Source organism: Schistocerca serialis, chromosome 11 (assembly GCF_023864345.2).
Source record: "Schistocerca serialis cubense isolate TAMUIC-IGC-003099 chromosome 11, iqSchSeri2.2, whole genome shotgun sequence".
Taxonomy (NCBI): domain Eukaryota; kingdom Metazoa; phylum Arthropoda; class Insecta; order Orthoptera; family Acrididae; genus Schistocerca; species Schistocerca serialis.
In genome coordinates this window covers 175,530,991-175,552,230 of record NC_064648.1, presented here as the reverse complement: position 1 = coordinate 175,552,230, position 21,240 = coordinate 175,530,991, and the positions used below count along the sequence as shown (strand labels likewise).

General features: G+C 42.9%; 1 protein-coding gene across 5 annotated transcripts in view; it reads right to left on the bottom strand.

Annotated features, from left to right (window-relative positions):
* Positions 1 to 311: 311 nt before the first annotated feature.
* LOC126426409 (pneumococcal serine-rich repeat protein-like) overlaps positions 312 to 21,240 on the bottom strand; it is a 100,420-nt gene continuing 79,491 nt past the window's right edge. For all 5 annotated transcript variants that reach the window (XM_050088327.1, XM_050088329.1, XM_050088330.1 and 2 more), the window contains 4 exons: positions 15,526 to 15,609; positions 8,722 to 9,074; positions 5,371 to 5,622; positions 312 to 3,014 (listed from right to left, as the gene is read on the bottom strand). In XM_050088327.1, the coding sequence (XP_049944284.1) occupies positions 2,214 to 3,014; positions 5,371 to 5,622; positions 8,722 to 9,074; positions 15,526 to 15,609 (1,490 nt within the window). In that variant the 3' untranslated portion in view covers positions 312 to 2,213. The remainder of the gene's footprint in view (positions 3,015 to 5,370; positions 5,623 to 8,721; positions 9,075 to 15,525; positions 15,610 to 21,240) is intronic.

Here is a 21,240-nt window from a genome sequence, read left to right as displayed (position 1 = left end):
ACGTTTTATTGTGCGACTGCTTTGCTTGGCATAAATACCTGATGCCTAAATACATTTCCAACATAATTGCCAAACGGAATGTTCAGTTTCAATAAAATTTTCAATTCATTTTTGGAGCAAACATTCACCATTCATCAGTTGCTGAGATAATAAGGATGTTGCATTATGTAATTAGCCCTGGGATTATCAAAATGAGGTTTTCTTTGTAGTTATGAAAGCAATAAAGTGCAGAGATATTTTATAATTATATATTTATTCATAACACTTGCAGGAACACAAGAGAGGTGGCTTTTATCATTCAAAAACAGAACTGGAAGATGCACTAACACTCTTTATTAATTTACACATATGTATATATATAGGCTCCGTCATTTATTTCAAATTTTCAATATTATATATATGTTTTCCTTTTATATGTATGTATTTATATATATGTACATAATGTACTGAAATTCCATCAGTGAATAATAGTATAAATTGTACTAAATCTTTTTACTCTATAACATATACCTAAATATACATCATATAGACATCTTTTACATAGAGGAATTTGGCTTCATTTGAGAATGCTGTTCAGCACAAAGGACGACTACAAAAAGCACCCCAGAACCCCGCAGATTCCGCCCCCAGCCAGAAAGTGGTGCCACCAATTCGGATCAATTTCACTTTCCACATTAATCAGACTCGACGTAAAAGGGGCCACGCGACATAATTTTTCAACAGCTGGCAACAGAGTACTCTGGCACGTAGCTCGCTGCCGTACATTGTTCTAGTACCGATGCAAAGTCACTGCACGAGATGAAAAATCTGGCAGGCAGGGACGGAAACCGCTGGCTTCCTGCGACCCCGGGCGACTGACGTGTGCAGCGGACAAATTTGAGGCAGAGTCGATTACCTAAAGTGCAAACCGGAGCAGCACACGATCTCTCTCGGGTCTCCCATGTAATTTATCCATGTTAAGAATGGCCACAGAGACATACAGTTTCACTATATTCTGTCGAATGGCAGTGCAAAATTTTTTCAGGCAATTCAATATATCGTGTAGTAAACGACTGGAGACAAGGTAGGAAAGATTGTGCACACGTCTCAGTGCCCAGAGAAACACATGCAAGGAACAGAATAAAGTAAAAAATATAACAATACCGAAACAATACACTAGAACACAAACCGATACGGTACGAAACAAAAGAACCATCCTGCAACATGCAAACAACGCACAACCCTAAAAAAACTAAGAGATCACGTAACTGGACATTTTCAATTTGTGGAATATACAGAGAGACACACATTACACATTCAGACACACTTCACGAGCAATAAATCGATCGCAATACCAGTTTCTGCTATTATAATGTGTACACGAAATTGCTTCCACCTGAAGCCGGGAAAAAAAGGCACTATATTGGCAGTTTTGATAGCAGGTCCACACGTTCTGCTCTCATCTTCCACATACAAGGTACAAAACCAGTCACTGTATCTGCACTACTCTTTCACTTTTCACTTCTGAAATACCTCTCCAAAAGTCCAAAATTTCTTGAACTGCACTGAACTGTCACCGTCAACTAAACCTGAGCAACTGTGAACAACATAACAAATTGACACTAAAATGTAACAAGCGCTAAGGTCGCACGGCACACGAGTGAACACAAATTTCACATACCTCTACAGTCAGTTAGAATGGACACTTGGAGCGGATGCAGTAATTTCTGTTACATTAACCCTTTTGGAAAAATTAATTTAATTCGGTTGCAGAGATGCACAGAGAAGAAGTGGCATACTTGAAACTGACACGAAATAGAGGGGCGTGAAATTTGCCATTCACGAACAGGTCCCGTCGAGAACCTATAAAGTTACTAAAAGGGATACGAGAGTATTTACGAGCACACGATGACTACGACAAAAAAACTGGCAGTGGTTCGAGTGTGTCTCTGCAGTAGGTATCCCGATCGTCCGCACTATACGAGCAGCAAGTACTGCCGAGGTCTACCGTGTCACCGACGCAATGCGACCTGGTCAAAAGTTATTGTACTGTTACTCGGTCACACACAGACTGAGGGTCGGGAGAGAATTTAGTACATGCTCTTATTGTGTCTCCCCATCCGTAACACAATATCATACTATCACGAAAGGACTACGGCGTTTCAACATCTGACAGAAATGTCACCACTTCGAAGCACTAAGTGTCTCGAGAGCAACGTCGACAGCATCTGGCGTCAACTGGGGCCGTAGCAGGGAAGCCAGTTTACACTGCCGTAGATATGACAGAGGATGCAGGAGGTATACGCCCAGTGGCCGCTTATCAGACAGGCGGCTCCACACCGCCGGACGCAGTGCCGTCCTCCGAGCTGTCGGCTCCGGCCGCTGCCGAAACTGACACGTGGCGGGCCTTGGCCCGGAACACCGAGATGAGCAGATCCGACTTCGCACGGCGTCGGCGCCTCCTGGCCGCGGCACCCACGGGGCCGGCCGCCGCTCCTTTCACGTCGCAGGAGCTCTGGCTGGAGTCGTCGGGCGTCGTCGCTCTGCACGGCACCTTGGCCGGCGGGAGGGCCGGGCCGTCGCCCTCGTCGTCGTCGCTGCTCGCCGAGACTGCGACCGGTGCGGGCGGGGCAGCTCCGGTAACAGCGAGAGCCGTGTGTGCCGGCCTCCTCCCCCCGCCGCCTCCGCGCCCCCTCCCGCGCCGTCTCGCAGAGCCGGCTCCGCCCCTCCCGGGCCCCCCCCCTACCGGCTCCCCGCCTCGGCCGCCTACCTCCCCTGGGTGCGGCGGAGGTGCGGGCGACCGGAGTGGCCCGGGGCTCGCCGTCACTGTCGGACTCGTCCAGTACGTCACTGAGGTCGGAAGGGAAGTCTGCACACGACTTGCGCCGCCTCTCGCGCCGCTGGGGTCTCCCGGTGGAGGGCCGGTCACCCTCGACCGCATCCCCTCCCGCCGTCTCCGACCGGGGAACTGCCTCCTCTTTCGAGAGCTCAGACGCAGTGGTCTGCTCGACACTTTTCGCACCGTTCTCCTTCTCCTAAAAGGGAATACGTATGCGTGTTAACCCAAAATGTTTCTCTGTAAGGAGAAAATGTAGTGTACCGATTTACGAAAGCTTCAAATAGTGTCAAGTAGTATTTCTTTGACAAGTGAATTATTATTCAATTTTTTAAATTTATTTATAGTCTATTGTCGAATTTGTCTATATTTACAAATGTCTTCAGATCTTTTGAAACAAATACGAGACACGATAAGCTTAATGTTACGTAATTAATCTGAAACAGACCTACAATAAATTTAACAGTGGATACAACACTCAGTGCAGTTGCAGAACAACCTTTCAGTTTTGTAAGTTGTGCACAACCTCTGTACATCACTAATGTACATAAATTATATTGTCTGGAATCAAAAAGGAGTATTTGCAACCACATTAGGGTGTGTTGTCCTCTATTTGTGGTACGTGAACAAAAAGTCATTGTTACAAAACAATACAGTTACAAAGATAAAATAAAATTATGGTCAGTGTATAAAGATGGCGAGGAAATTTTACAGAGGTGGGAAAACTATTTAAACATCACCACCAACAACTCTAACTCAAATTCTTCACTGTGCAAGGGCCACCAATCACACTGGAAAATTAAAAGAGTGCATTTGCTGCTCATTTTATAGACCTAGAGAAGGCATTTGACAGTGTGGCACGGGAAAAGAGAGAGGATTGGAAATGCAAGTGAATTACAAACTCAGTATACTTAAATCAAAAAGTGCCAGTGAAAGTGAGAGGAGACTGAATTATGAAAAGAAGTAAGACAAGGCTGCCCAATAGATGATACTGGCATAAGAATCTGAGGTGAAGAATACAACATTTGGAGATTTGCCAACCACGTAATGCTATATAGCAACAAATGAAAAATATTGCAGGAAGTAGTGGAGGTTATTGAAGGTAAAGCAAATAGCTGTGGAATGAAAATCGATACAACATATAAATCAGTAATGACATTACAAGTAAATTAAAGGGTAAAGATAATGCTGATCGGAGAACATTAGAAAACGTGAAATGTTTTAAACCTCTAAGAAGCAGAACAGATTGTGACAAAGTGCAGCACAGAAATCAAAACGAAGATAGCAATGCCGAAAGACGTACGTTATAAGAAAAATCAAGTTTTCTGTAGATGATGATGATAATGATGAAGAAGTCCTATACTCCTTCACAGAGCGTGGGGGAACGATGCGGGAGACCCGCACCGTCGTACTAGGCAAGGTCCTGCAGAAATGTCGACAAAAGTTTTAAGAAAAATCTGACGAAATCTTTCATACGGATTAGCCTCCTCCAGTATGGTGTTGAAACAAGGACAATGAGACAGAACTGTAGAGCAAAGGCTGGAGGCAGAGGATGGAAAAAATAAGTTGGATGGACAGTGTGAGAAATGAGTAGCTACTGAGAAGAGTGGGGAGCATAGACAGTAGATGAGTGCAATAAATAAAAAGAAACTGGGTAGCACATACATTCTTAAAAAGAGAGTGGAGTGATTTCAAATTCTCATTGACGTGTTGAGTAACAGCATTAAAAATAAGTAGGCCTAATGCAAACCAGAAATGGAGACAAAGACAACCTAAAGAAGTGAAAAAACCAATGAAGATAACCACAAACTCAAAACACGTGGAAGTAGCCTTAAACATACACCTTTCTGCTAACAAAGTTTTCAATATCTTCTGTAAGAGTGTGGTTATATTAAATTTTAGGACTGATGCCTTTTTGCCCAAACAAGATGACTGTAACTAGCACGGGAAATATACAATTATGGTAGACATCTTTAGCATCCATAAGAATGGGGTGAGGAGTTTGACTGAGCTAACAATGTAAAAATAATCAGCAACTAAATGTATGTAACGATATTCGGGACTGAACATGACAGCCCTGATGGCAACTGTTTTGTACCAGTCAGTGTGTAGAGTGGTGACCAACCAAACCAAAAACAGGAAAAATGCTCAGGGGTAAGACACGCCCAGCTCCTAGTTGTAAACGTGGGGCACAGGTAGATGTTTATGTGTGAAACTAACTGAAAGTGACTTATTAGCATTCTGTTTTTAAAGCTATACAATACAGAATGTTGAGACTGGAATGATTAGTATGTGGAAAATCCGCTACTTTGATATACGGATACAATCAGTTCTTATTACGAAGAAACAGTCACCATTATAAAAGTCCTTTCAAAATTAAAGGAACATGTGACAAAAGGGAGCAGTACACAAGGAAAAAAGGAGAACACCCGACTGGAAACAAAGTGAAGCAAACAAAATCGAGAAACAGCGAGTGAACGGTCCGCCCCTCGCACACCAACAGGCTGCTAGCAAGCATGGCTGGCAGAACACGACACCGGTGCAGTCCTACGTGCCTCGGCCAGCTCGGCTGTGGAAGCGGCACCCACGGTGGTGTCCGGAGTGGCAACGGCGGCCCCCCCTGCCGGCCGCCTCTGCAGCTCCGGTCGCTCGGCCAACGTCTCCTCGTCGGCGAACTCGTACACGTCGAGCCGCGCCGGCGACGGACCGGGTGACGCTTCGTCACCCCCGCTGCCAGCTCCCGCCTTCTTTCCGCGCTTCCTCTCCAGGGAAGCGAATCTCGGGCCCGGGCCGCTCGCCTTGCGGACCTGAGGAGAAACGCGCACACTTAAACCCGTGTAGTAAACACGGTGAACCGACCGGCATACTCGACAACTGCGTGTCACACAAAACTGTCAGGGTTGCAGGCAGACAAGTTATATACGGTGCGTATCAAAACTGAGGGTCGAATGGCTACTGAAAGTCAGATTTACTTCCTCGTCATTTTTGTACCTAGTCACAACTACGCTCCCAACTCTTCTGGTGTCTTAATTTATGTTTTATACCTCACCAGATTTAAAATAGCACTTTTCATGTGACATTCACTTTAGAAACCTACTAAATGATTGAAGGGTTAAGGCCGCATCAAAACGTGTACAGTCACCATTTGTCTAAGGCTGCTACGTATAAATTGACGCGTACTTAAACTGATGACAGCCTGCTACGGTATACCGGGTCGTTCCACCTCTTTCTCGCAATCACATGAAATGTGTTTGTGTAAAAATATTGTTTAAGTTAACACATAGAGAATTTTCCACTGAGTCTTCTTTTATTTTGATTTGTGCAGACAATGTGAGAAGCACGAACATAGGACATTAGCGAGGCGCGACGCCGTGACGGTGGCGTCTATACTTCGGTGTCAAGGCTCGGCGATGCTGACGAGGTAGCCTCTGTCAGGAACAGCTGAAAGAAGCTGAACAGAAATGTCATTTTGTTCTGATCTAAGTGTCTATAAAGAGGCTGCTTTCACGTACCAATTATGAACATCTATTCACTCGACACTGTAATTTTTATGTCAGAGCAACAAAATACAGAAAAGTTCTTCAAAATGCAGCCGCATCATTTCGTAGCGAGTTGGTGTAGATGTGAACTTTCTTACAGCCCTCACCTCTCTGCCGACGGAGAAGAAGTCCCTCTGTACGAGCAGCATAGCCAAGTACGAGGTGACTGTAAGGAAATAATCGATGTGAAAGTTCACACGAAAAGTATCGGTGTGACAGATCGCTAATGAAGTTGTCAACTCGGTTACAGCCCACAGCCTGGGTCCTTCAACACTTCACTGATACATCATAATTGGTTCAATCGTAGAAACATTTGACTGTAGTAAACTGTATCGTTAAAAATGTGTTCACTGCTGCTGCTTTGCATTAGTAACATAAGAACAAACAATAAGAATCACGAGGCTCGATACAGACTCGTGTGACGTTATTGATCAAGCTTGTGCATTGGAATCTCCTTGGAGGGGAGAGATTGGAATCTACATTCGATTGTCCCGACTAGATTTTTCGGTGTTTCCCTTACACTGAACGAGACAGCTGCTGCCACGATTCTTTCAGCTACGATGCGACTAAATTCTCCTTCCTCATCTCATCTGTGCTCGTACTCCAAGTCGTATCACCTCATCGTCCACATTAGATCAAAATCTAAACTACCATCTACGTGTAATTTTTTTTTCTTTAAAAATGTCACAGATGACCTAAAAGGATAAATACTTATTTGACACTAAAAACTGTCTGTCAATCCTTTAATCTGATTATGGAGTACATATTAAATATGGGTTTTAAGGTGCCTATTAGACAAAGGCTGAGAAGATAACACATGATCATACTGCATCAATGTGACTGTACTCAACGAGGCGAAAGTGTACAACACTTCCAGTTCTCTCAAGAAAATTTGTATTTTCCACGTTTTGGTGTTTCCAGTCGAGCTAACGTCATCTTTCTCTTTCCACAATGTTTCAACTTTCCTGGTCTCAGACAGACACCGCACACACATTCCTTTATCCGACAGTTGAAGTTGCTATGGCAAGAAACAGAATTTACACTCTGGGATCTACCTACTGCTTATTTTAAATGTCATTAATAACAGCCACTTATAATAACAAAATACCCAAACCCACAACTCACCGGGATTACATATCTTGTGGGCATTTGCTTTTTGATGTTACAGGTACACATTTGGGGGAGGGCGGAGGGGGGGGGGGGTGGGGTGTTGTTTGGGGAAGGAGATCAGACAGTGAGGTCATCAGTCTCATCAGATTAGGGAAGGACGGGGAAGGAAGTCGGCTGTGCCCTCTGAAAGGAACCATCCCAGCATTTGCCTGGAGCGATTTAGGGAAATCACAGAAAACCTAAATCAAGACCGCCAGACGTGGGATTGAACCGTCGTCCTCCCGAATGCGAATCCAGTACAGGTACACAGTTTCATATGTTGACTAGTGCGGTTTTTTAACTTTGTGTACAATTAACTAAAACTTGGTGTAATGTTCGTTTGTTAGGTTTCTAAAATGAAAACTACACTAGTTAAACGCACTCAACTATCTCTGCATCAGTGTTGCCACCTTCACTTCAACGGAACACAATAGGGCTCCATCTCGAAAACATACACAAATCTGTAACTGTCGAATCCGCTCACTACGCTAGCGTGCCGAGAATGCTCCACGTCTGCTATACTGCCGAAGGGCCAACATCCAGGTGAGACTGCCGATCAAAGAAATTAAGTTTCACGTTATTTTAAGCTACACTGACTGCCAATTGTACAGATATTCAAGACATCCAAACGACTTTCGAAGTCCCACACTACTTGTGGTCCTCTGCACAAGCAAATCGCGTTACGATACACTGACTGAACCGAGTTGAAAGGGGTGCCAGGGCTAAAAATATACAAAAACAAATGACTACGAGAAAGCCAAAATAAAAATTGACCAATGTTGTTACGATGTGCACCAAATAATTACTTTTGACCAGAGAATTATGAAACAAACTGAATTTTGTCCGGGCAAAGTATTGCAGAAGTTGCTGACGTATCTCAGCTGATGTTTCTATCGATTAACGACAACTGAAACATTAGCACAGAATTTCAGTTATGACAAACAAAGAAGTTTTCAGTTTTCGTATCGTGCCACCAATTTGGAATAAATTGAGCGGTCTCCAGACTGTGACAACTCGGGAAGCTGTCGTAACACTGCGAGAACAAAATGACGACATTAACTCGGCTAATAATGCAGAAACTTGGAAAGAATTGGGAAAAAAGTAATTGTGCCATACTTTTCGGTAGGCTCTGTTTCACCTCAGTTGACAATTGTAAATACTGGGAAACACAATAGAAACCACATGCAGTAGACGTAGTGCACTGCAGTGAGCTCTCACCAGTGGCAGGCTGAAGGCGGCCCCCTTCTCCAGCTTGACGGCACCCTCCGTGCCAGACGCCGGAGCCAGTGGGAACCGCATGCCCCACTTGGCCTGCGAGGCTCCGCGGCCCCCGCCCCGCCGGCTCTGCGCGCCCAGTTCGCGCAGCGCCGCCATCGCCTGCCGCTTTATAGTCTCCCCGTCGGGTGGCGACACGGGCGCGGCCCGGCCCGACGCGCCACCTCCCCTGCCGCGGCCGTTACGGCCCCTGCCCTGTGCGGGCGACGACTCCTGCGGCGGGGGCTCGGGCCGGCTGTGCTCCGCTTTGCGGTGCGCCAGTACTTCCTGTGGCGTGCCGAAGTTGATGCCGCAATCTGAAAAACAGCACACCGCGAATGGTGACGGTCGCGAATAGTTTTAAAATAAATACGGTCGCTAATGTGTCAGTAGATCTGAATCGATGCCGAGAGGTACAGGTGGACCGCATCTATACGGGTTAGTGTAGTGTGGTGTGGTGATGTATTACAATCGAATCAGTTGAACTCCAGAAAAATGTTCGGGGCAAGACACAGCCGGCACTAACTACGGAGGTCACGCAAAACTGAGTCTTTCTTTTTTTTTTTTTTTTTTTTTTTTTTTTTTTTTTTTTTTTTTTTTTTACACCGTGCTGATTTTTTTACACCACACTCCTAAAATAATTTGTCTTTCCTCAGCCGTTTTCTATTCTACACATAATGCACATACCACAAATACTTTACTTTGGTAAATTATTATCCGAGCTTTATTTCATTAGACTTCATTATTCACTTCTTATTTTTCAGGCTACTTCTGACAAAAATATTGGTTTTTAAGGTTACATTTCCTATCGTGAACTACTCTAAATTTACAATTCATTAAAATGGTGTGTTGTTCATAATTCAAAACTACCAATAACTATTTCAAGACTGACAAACATATTCCCATTTCAAACAAATATGTTTCACATTTTGCTAAATCTCAATATTTAAAATATATCTAAAAACAAAGATGATGTGACTTACCACACGAAAGCGCTGGCAGGTCGATAGACACACAAACAAACACAATCGTACACACAAAATTCTAGCTTTCGCAACAAACTCTTGCTTCATCAGGAAAGAGGGAAGGAGAGGGAAAGACAAAAGGATGTGGCTTTTAAGGGAGAGGGTAAGGAGTCATTCCAATCCCGGGAGTAGAAAGACTTACCTTGGGGGAAAAAAGGACAGGTATACACTCGCACACACACCCATATCCAACCACACATACACATATGCACTCGGCTACGGAGGTGGGCAAAATTATTGTATTCTAGAATGTCTGAATCCTAAAATAGAACTATGTCCAAATTTAACTGCTACAATTTTGCAGCCCTAGTTTTCTGTTTTCAAAAATATATAAGCTCAAGGTAAAGTCTGTGGTGGAAGTCTGTGGTGCAAGGCCACTGGCCCGACTGCAGGAAGAGTACAGCCTTTTTTCACTGCAGCGATAGGAAGGGAACAGTGGCGCAGCAGCCCGGCAAAGGTACCGGCACTCGACTGGTAGCACACTGACCGAATCTGGAACCATCCCGGAGAGACTGGGACTAAACCCAGGACCTCCAGGGTGAACTCTACAACTGCACCCACTAGATTGCAATGGCCACCAGACAAATATATACTTTTTTTAAAAATAAAACATAACTCTGTGAAACATTCAAATTAGAAAATCTAATAATTCTTGGCAGGCTTTGGACATCTCAGTGTGTGTGTGCAATACTTATGGATTTTTAAATTTTGTAACTTCTGCTATTACATCCATTTTTACACAGATCCTGCACTCAAAGCCATATGTAGCCAGCATTCGGTTATCATACTGTAATGTCAGGAGTCAGTCACATTGTTCTTAGTCAATCTGTAGCACACATTTCATTCAGTGGAAAGCTATTATTCATTCTGCCAGTTTCGAATGTTTGAACCGTTGAATTGTTATTCGTGTGTGTTGAGCCTTGTAAAATTGTTGTTGAGCTGTGTAATACTAGTAATCAAAATTACTACTTGAAACCAGATCACCGTACATGCCAAGTTCAAGAAATCTAAATGACCTGAACAAGTAATTTTTGAAAGAACCTACTACTCAAATGAATAATATTGGTGAAGATGAAACATCCAAGGAACTTATGAGGCAAAAGAACAGGTCAATAACTTCACAAACCCTCTAAATTTCAAAGGAACTTAAATTTACCTTATTCATTAGCATGTCCAACTCATGGCTGCAGTTCCAATATTTTCCTTTTTACTGTGTCTGCAAATGCCTGACACACTTGGTGCAGTCACGTAAGTAGTTCCTGTTATGTAATCCCAAATACTGGGCGATTCAAAAATACTTTTTTCAACTTTAGTGAAAGGTTCCTTGCAAGAAAAAAGTTCATATTGAAATATGTCCAAAAGCTTTTGAATTTTTAATTATTGCTGAAAATTTACATCCAACATCTTTCTCCAAACACAACACAAAAACTTCAATGCACTCAAAGGACATCTCGACTAGAGTCCTGCATGACGGAGTAGGCGAGCACAAAATACGAGATGGGGCGAGCACACCCTAACTGGATAGGCTGCCCGCACTAGTTCTAGTGACCGAGCATACAAGCCGTGACCGAATACGTAGCACCTAACTTCAAACACATTACCCGTGTGAGACTGCAGCCAGTACGGGCTTCCCATTTGTGGTGTGTGTCTCTCTCTCTGTAATCATGCAGCGTGAGGCGGCCAGTACTGTAAGACCTAAGATTGAAACCAATGTTTACACACTGAAGGAACGGAAAGGTCTAAAAAGCTAAGTATGGAGTACATTTCTGTTGGTTGTAGACGAAAACAGTGTGTCAACTGGGTATGTATCGTGCATAAACTGCTCCACATTATTGTCTTTCCTGTTGGGAACCATTCATTTAAAGAAACACAGTTGCAGGAAACCTCACAAAGATACAGCTCCTTCAGGAATACAGGCAGTGATAAAAAATAGTGTTACAGAAAAATGTGTTGCAATGTGTGCTAAGGATACGAGACCTTTTAGCACTGTTTCCGGTGAAGGTTTCAGAGAACTAGGCCAACAATTAATACATCTAGCTGCTCATTTTGGAGAAGTTAATGTGGCAGATGTCATACCACATCCCTATACTATAAGAAGAAATGTCAAAGAACAAGCTAATGCAATGCGAAACAGCATAATGCCTTCTGTTATTGCGGAAGTTATTAATAAAACAAGTGCAGCGACAGTTGATATGTGGACAGATTCGCATAATCAGGTGCACTATTTGATGCTTACAACACATTACATTAACACAAATTGGTCTCTTGTGAACAATGTTTTATTTACAACAAAATTCCATGACGTTAAGAAGACGGGAGTAAATATTATGAAAGAAATTGAAATGGCTGATTGGGACATTTCGCCGCACATCTTGCACAGTTTTGTTTTTGTCTCCGACCAGGTTGCCAATGTAATAAAGGCTGTGGAAAATCACGAAAGGATTCCTTGTGCTGCTCATTGTATAAACACAGCACTTAGCTATACTTTCGATGAAGATAACTTCTTGTTAAATTATGCTCCGAACATCGCATCAACAATAAATACTGCAAAATGCATTGTAAGGGACATCAAGAAAAGTGGCCCCTGCTCGTCTTTGAAATCATCGTTGAAACAAGAGGGCTGCACACGCTGGAACAGCTTGTACACTGTGCTGGAATTCTTACACACTCAGTATAACGAAGTTGCTGTTTTGCTGACGGAAAAGGACTCCGCTTACAGATTGCAAGGATATGATAATGAGCTTGCAGGAAAAACTGCTCATTTTCCGAGACTATTTAAAGAGGCCACAGCTGAATTAGAAGGCGAAAAAGAACCGACAATCCAGTGAGTTGTTCTATGGTTTCACAAACTGCAACAAATTTGCAGTGTCAATGACACTGACTGTCAGGTGAGTAATTACTGCAGATAAAAGTACTGTTTTGTTATGATACACGATAGATTTATAATTAACTAGCGTAACTGATGTGTACTAACAGATATGTATTTTTTAACAGGAAGTACAAAGGATTAAAAATCGCGCCTTGACTTTCGTTTGCGAGAAGACTGTGATCACTTCCAGACATAAAATTGCTACGTCTTCTATCCGCGATTGTACTGAAATATCACTTTACTTTCCAAGTGCTTTATGAATTTAGCTGTGTCACGTACTCGCTCTTGGAAACGTTACTTTTGTATTGAAAGATATATATATATTTATTTTAGACACAGTGTGTGTGTGTGTGTGTGTGTGTGTGTGTGTGTGTGTGTGTGTGTGCGCGCGCGCGAGAGAGAGAGAGAGAGAGAGAGAGAGAGAGAGAGAGAGAGAGAGAGAGAGAGAGAGAGAGAGAGAGAGAGAGAGAGAGAGAGGCGTTGGATTTGTACAGTACAGTGCTGTGAGCTGGGGCGCGGCGAGGTGAGGTGAGACATCAGCGGTAACCGGTCATGCTCAGTTATCTGCGTGTCCGGAATCCGGACAACTGACATGGGGCTAGTACGTGACTGAGCCGAGTCGTACGGGGCCGGACACGAGCGGCTCGGTCCCCCCATCAACAGACGAGCCATGACCGGTCAAACATTGAGCGTTGCAGCACTCTAATCTTGACACATTGTGTCCACTGTATCCTAGCCGGCAGTGTGTAGCAGTCATACACAGAAGGCTCTGATGCACTGTATCTATATCACTAACCGGCTAACCCGATTCTTGGCGCCCTCACACAGTTGCAGGTTACCTGTCTAACTGTTTACAGGGGCAACAAAAATACGATTTCCAGTACTTCATGTAATTAGTGAGCAAATTTACAAATCTAAACTGTAGGATAATCCACTCATTAAGATGTATAACATTACGTCAAAGGTTTAACATAATAAGTCATTCGTTACAGTTAGAAACTGTGTACATGTCTCGAGCAAGCATAACTCACTGCATGCAAATATCCAGATTTGATTCGTCCGTAAATTGAGACTTTTGACAAATTTTACACACAATTTCAAACCTCTGTGAGACTTTTTCTCACTGACACCCCTACAAAATGATTAAAAGTAAAAAGTTTATTGCTTACTATGTTTTTTGCAGTTCATGCAGTAAAAATTCGGCATCTGGGTTGCCATTTTAATTTAGTACTTCCTCGCTATTAACTATATTCACAACACACTACGGAGACAATATCCACACACACTACTGAATGCACCTGCAAAATTACACCACCGTACGATACACGGATCAGGATAAGCGACATCACATCGAGGTACACCAAAAACCAGCTTTTTCATTAAACAGAGCACAAATTGCCCGGCCTATACTAATAGTGTGTTTGATAATGAGCATTTAGCAACTTTCACCCAATGTTAATTACACACTCAAGATCAAATATTGAACACAATGACTCAGTTGTAAAGTAATCTGAAGTCTGAAGCTGTTTTATACACGGGAGTTCAATTCTTTAAAGATACGGGGTTTACTGATCATATCCCAGATGGCGATGTGGGCCGCAGATACTTGTTTCAATTTGTTAGCTGTCACTCTCTCTCGAATCTCTGCCCAACAAATAAGAAGAAAGGTGTGGTTTACGTGCAACGGGTCTCACTGACCTCGATGCCCTGGCAGGTGGATAGCAAGAGGGGGACCAGTTCCACATGGCCTGCACTTTCTCCCAATTTTAATCCTTCGGATTCTTATCTCTGGAATCAGCACATACAATCGGTTCATATGGAAAGAGTGAAAGTCCACAATTGGCCAGTAGAATCCACATACACTCAAACTTTTCTCAGTAATGCCACAAACCTAGCGGCTAGCTGCAGCTGGTATAAAAGTGCTGCAAATGCCCACCACCTGAGAACAAACCTGCCCTGGCTCAAAAAGATGGCTGCAGGACGATTAAGAGAGCTTTTAAAAATACATTCTAATGCAATTGGTCGCACTATCGATAGTGAGCATCACTTTGGGACGTCTCTCTTCACGACATGCTCTACAGACGGCATTTCTGAAAGTGTCGCTGCAGCCACATGTGGACGTTGTGCGATACCGTGACTGTTTACTTACACTAGAAACACAGTGGCAGCTCTGAAGCTACTTAAGTCTCTGAACTGAAGTGTTTCTCTACTGCAATGTGCCAGTTAGTCGTATGTAAGAGGTTCCTTTATCATTCTTTTCTGCAGCAAGTACTTTCTCTCTCTCTCTCTCTCTCTCTCTCTCTCTCTCTCTCTCTCTCTCTGCGGCCACTATTGGACTGCACGCTTCTGCCTCAGGATTTTTATTCAGTATTTTTTATACTATTTTCTGACATTTCACCAGCACAAGCAATCGGCATTGTGAAACATTTACCAACCACTGCTGGTGACTGAGGGTGACCCTCTGACAGTTTCAGGCTATTGTGCTGGTGAAATGTGATGAAAATAGTTGAACAAATGCGGTCAGGGAATATCACAATACGGAATTCGAGAAGCAATATGACACCAAGTGACCACAAATTCCTCGACAACTTTCAACAGACGTAATGTCAGTCTACAGATACGGCAACTGTTGATAAGCTGTAACTCACCATATGTTACAGTCACAGATGTCACGCATTACAACTTACTAACAGTTTTGGTCGTTAGGTCGCCGTGCGAGATACAACAAAAAAATTGACAAATATATAGAAAGTTATATCTTCATGTAATCTTATTTACAATCTTAATTTATAACACTATTCATTTACTTTGGGGGAAAATGTACAGTTAAGTGGTTACATTAATTTCAATATGCACTGACATGTGAGCACACACCTGAACATAGGAAATCACCATCACCTCCCATGTCTCCGCCAGGTGTCTCGGATGTCCAGTTGGTGGGGCTCGGTTCACGCCAACCTGCACAATGGTTTCAAATTTAGCTGTGCCACCAGTAAAGAACATTTGTGAACATGTTTTGTTCTGCTGTTACGAGTAATTGACCTGGACACTAGAAGTTTGGCTCACTATTTACCTGTGACAACACTTGCAATCTTGAATCAATTTCAAAAATTTTTGAGAACTTCCTCTCACATACAAGAGTGATCTGGGAAGGACGGGGAGGGGGGGCGCGCTTTTGGCTACTTACCACGGCCATGTTATGCTGGTAGAACAGTAGCCTTATCCACAAGTGGTAGAAAAATGGTTCAAATGGCTCTGAGCACTATAGGACTTAACATCTGCGGTCATCAGTCCCCTAGAACTTAGAACTACTGAAACCTAACTAACCTAAGGACATCACACACATCCATGCCCGAGACAGGATTCGAACCTGCGACCGTAGCGGTCACACGGTTCCAGACTGAAGCGCCTAGAACCACACGGCCACACCGGCCGGCCACAAGTGGTAGAGGAATCATACGAGATCCGATGGTGGCAGAGGACAAGGGAGTAGCTGCAACTACTAACTGAGTGTAGTGGAGTTATGTAACGCCTAATACACACAATAAAAATGAGATAGCGGTAGGCTTCAGTGCAAAGTCATTGTTAGTCAGCTATTCGCGTGATGTGTAATATCACACACACCTCCTACTCGTCAAAGAGAGACATCATTAGCTTAACTTGACAGCAATGGTGGAGAAGAAATTTCATACAGGCTGCTTGTAATAACTACTCCGACGTTTGCTGGAAGTATATTTCCAAATATATTTTTCACCTACAGTTGTCTCTTTCATTGTCTTCGACAGTCCCCTATGTGGAATGATAACAAAGAATGCAGTTCTAGCAGCGGTGTAATGCTATACTGATATTTGAGAGAATATGAGAAACACACACAGGAAAATGAAGATAAGCTTCTTTGAAGCAAGATTAGAATACGATAGACGAAACTGCTTCACAACACAAGAGTAGTAGTGTAGTATAGCACTACTGAATTAATATACTTTATTATGCTTGCTTGACAGAAGAGTTAAGCACAGAAGACCAAACTTTTTGAAGGTTTAGACTTTTTAGTAGACTTACTTACAAATTTGCAACACTTCTGGATTTTCAATTTAAAAAAAAAAAACCAGCAACAACAGGAAGGCAGGTTACAGTTTAATAACCTGTCCACGACAAGGTGGTCAAGAGATTCAGCAAGTGAGCAATGAAATAAGCTACAGTCTTTTTTATAACAAATCTGAGGTACACATAGGTATTAACTAATTTTTGAACAACTCACTTTCTAAGTGCAGATTACATTTGATAAAATTGTGTCACCATATACACAGTGCTCGGCATCAGTAATTTGCTGAATATTCGAGTGACAAAATTATTAGTATCTCACAGAGGTACATGCTAGTTAGGATAAATGGACTGTCGCCCTGGGGAAGAAACAGAAACTGGGCAATAATTATGATTAATTAGAGGTCCTGAGACAGATGAAGCTGACAATCTGCCCTGAATATATTTGGCAATAGTTAAAGATATCCAAAACAACACAGCAGCAAAAGCAGACTTACAACTGAATGAAAGATAAATAAACTGAACACATCAGATAGCAAAACAAACACAATGGCAGTTGATGGGAAAAATAAAAGTATCTCTAAAATTTTAATAAATGTAGTTTTTTTTAAATCTGCAGCACAGTAGGTACTTTATGATGATGAAACTGATTTTCACCATAAGACAGTGAAAAAATCTTAAAAGTGGGAAATGGAGGAAGAAAAGCAGTTCAAATTTTACAAAACATTGACACTCAGTTGTAATATATGGAAGTGCAACTTTGGGTTGGAGGAGGGGGGGGGGGGGGGTTAGGGGAGAGGGGGGGGAGAGAAAGAGAAAGAGAAAGAGAGAGAGAGAGAGAGAGAGAGAGAGAGAGAGAGAATCAAGGGGCCAAACAGCAGAAATGAAGATTCTCAGACACGTAGCTCCAAGTACAAAAATAAGAGCAGAATTAGGACTTCTGTCTCTAATGGCAAGGTAGAAAGAAACAGAAGAAAATGAAAATATTGTACCAAGAGGATGGACAGTACTACATAAAATACTATTCAAATACTAATCAACAGTACAAAGCAAAACAGGAAGAGACAAGAGAAAATGGAAAGAGCTTATATACCTCAACTACAGCAAAATGTGTGAGACGTGCAGAGAAAGAAGGTAACTGTAACCACAATTTTGTGCAGAATTAAACATTAGTTACATTGTGCAGTGAAATTACCAACTGACATGTCTCCACAGGACTGAGACACGTTTACCAGGGCGGTGGGGATCGTGTTTTTCTCGTAGGACACGATACTACAATTAAACTTTCTCTAAAACCCAATATAGTTATTGCAAGTCTGGAGAACGGAAGAGCACACAGATCAGTCTAGTATTGTACACACACAAAAATATCCTCAGGAGTACTTTACTGAAGAATAGTACAGAAGAAAAAAATGGAAAGGAATTTTGACAAGCAACTAGACTAATAAAACAGTACAACTTTGCTAAGAAGAGAAGTTGCGGTTAGTCTAATTTTAATGCTACAGCTAAAATTACAAGGTCTGTATAAAAAGTAATGAGACTGAGCTCGTGAATCAAAATTTATTGTAGATATCATCAGAGGCACTTAGTACTCTTCAATGTACGACCCTCAAGAGTCGATAACCTGCCGCGTGCGCAGAATCCGGGGTGGCCTTCAAAGCCCTCGTGGTGGCGGCTCACACCTCCTCCAGGGCCCCGTGGCTGTGGGCTGTCAGGGAAGAACAAAAAATAGTCCGGTAGGGGGACATTGGGACCGTAGGGAGGCTGGGGAATCTTCAGAGTACCTTTCTCAGCCAGGCAGCTGGCCACTGTGAAGCAGGTGTAACTCGGCATGTCATCACTGGCGACGGCTGGCCTCCCACAGTGGACCCCGGCTTTCAGTCTCTCGAGCATTTCACAATAAAAAGCACTGTCGACAGTTTGGCCACGAGGCCCAAACTTGTGACGAACCGTACCCCTGACACCGATAAACACGGTCGACACAGCTCGTAACGATAAGAGTCGAGATAGGTGTAACGGAACTCGAATAGCGCATTTGCCTCTATCGGTTACGGTAGAGAGATCGATCTTTCGGTCCCATCTGTATATTTATATATAATATTGCCCGAATAGAGGCTGGGCGAGTGTAAAGCTATCGTTAAAAACGCATGCCGCGCTATTTGTTATGATCTGGTCGGTCGTAATAATAATAACGTGCTTTTGAATGCAATTAAAATATAACGGCGATACCTGTTTAGTGTTATTGGAATTAATATGTAGTAAATTAGTGAGTAAGGTAGCCGATCCTATAAGAAGAGGTAAAATTGGGCATATTGAGGTGTTTTGCTTTATATTGACGAAGCCGATGATACGGCGTCATTTTTTCGTTTACTCTTAGAAATAAACAAGTAAAGAAGTGCTAACTGTGCGTTGTGAAAGAATATAAGGGCGAGTTTTAAATAACTATCGTATAGGATCAGAGTAACAAAAGGACATTTAGTTACACGAAATCGCGGATAGCGAAGTGTGGTCATTAAATTGAGTACACCTACAGGGCGGTCAATTCCGGGATAAATCTATACACATCTCACAAGGGACGCAGTATTGAGACCTTTTTTTTTTATTATTATATCGCGGAGAGCGGGCTCCAATTTATGTAAAGGAGAAAAACTGTATCATTATCATTGACTGTTGGTGTCAAGCAACCAAAACTGTTCCTCAAAGGGTTGATGTAACTTGGGAGTTAGGGTTCAGGCACTCGCATATACTCCACATCACAGTGTGAATGAGTGGTGAATGCAAAATAAAACTGTGAACAAAGTTACGTTAAATAAAACAGAAAAAAACAAGACAGTTTGGTCGTATCTGTTGTTATTCCATGAACTGTGACATTTCTTATCATTGTACGAAGCCTTTATAGACGATCGTTATGACAATTTGCTTCGAAGGGATCTCGTTACGAGTTACGTTTTGGGGACCTGGTCGAGAGGGGGTAGTTCGTAGATCCTAACTACTGCAGCTATTCTGGAATCAGGTGCTACCGTGACCATTGTGTGTCGTCAATGACTTAAGGTTACTATATCTCATGCTCATAGATCGACGCGCTCCACTCTGTATAACGGTGCCTCACGGTAACAACGACAATGCCGACGATGAAGGAGGATACGGTAGAAGCTTTCACCTTCAATTTGTTCATGCGAGCCTTTTTAGGCTGTGGGAATGATGCGGTGTGCTATTCGGTACTCAAGTGCTTTGTCTCCGTACTGAAACACCCAGGTTTAGTCTCCCGCGACAAAGTTATCTAAAAATTCCGGATCACCTTCAAGGCTCTGGAGATTGTCTCGGTAGGCGTCCACACGTTCTCGCTTTTGAACCTCCAACAGTTGGTCTTCAACAATACCTGCACACGGTCGATGTTTTGTCAGTTTTGCCAGTTGATGGGAGTTCAGAGCGGTCCTCGTCCTCAACACTGCCCCAGCCCTTTTTAAAGCTCTTCAACCACCTGAAAACCTGGGCTTTCGACAGGCAATCATCGCCGTAGTCTTGCCGAAACGTATCCGACATTTCCGTACCCGATTTTCCTAGTTTCACACAAAACTTGATGGCGTAATGTTGTTCGATCATTTGCTGCACGCTGCACCAAGACCGACAACGTTGTGACGTGTCCACTCGACACACGATGCTGCCTAGACGAGAGCCCGCAGGCGACTGGCACGCCACGTGTTTTTGGCCAGACACCCCCCCCCCCCCCCCAACCAATCCCCACGGGCGAGCGTGAGCTGCCAAGTACAGTTGCGTCAGCAAAAAATCAGTCTCATTACTTTTTATACAATCCCTGTACATAGCAAATTTCTGGGGGAGGAGGGGAACAATGAAATAAGCCTGCACTTGTAGATTTGGAAAAGGTGTTTGATAGTGTGGAATGGAGTAATTTTTTGCATTTGTATAGATAAGACGCAATAAGGAAATCTTTAGATTATCTCAGTTTGGGAATTGTCTGTTATTCACAGAAAGCCAGCACGATACACTGACAGTTACAATAAACACGCGTAGAAAAATAAAACTAAGCTAACAGTGTGCACAGCAGATGGGCATGTCAGTAAAGTATGACAAGAAAATCTTGAGCAAGTGGATGAATTTTGCTCTCTCAGAAACAGAATTAATAAAGAAAGGAGACATAACAAAGATGTAGTGAGGATGGCACAAACGACGATGACATTTTATAAAACTAAAAGCTGCTAAAATCTAAATAAAAATGTAAATCTTAAGACCAGAAAAAGAATTCACGTCATGAAAAGCTAGTTAATAGTTCACTTTGAGTGTACTGTTGATTTGTCATTTCCATTTTTTGCACAACGTTTTGACAGCTGAGACAGTCACCTTTTCAGATGCTGTGAGTTAGCTGTTAAGTGTACTTGCTACCCGAGTCCAGCCACTCCGAACTGTTGCCGGTCCAGCACCACCGTTTACAGCCGATAGCAAGTTCGAGTCTTAATCCCGTCTATTTTCTTCATTCTTTTGTTTTTCCGAGAGTCCACTGATATTCCGTAAGACACACATTCTCTTAGG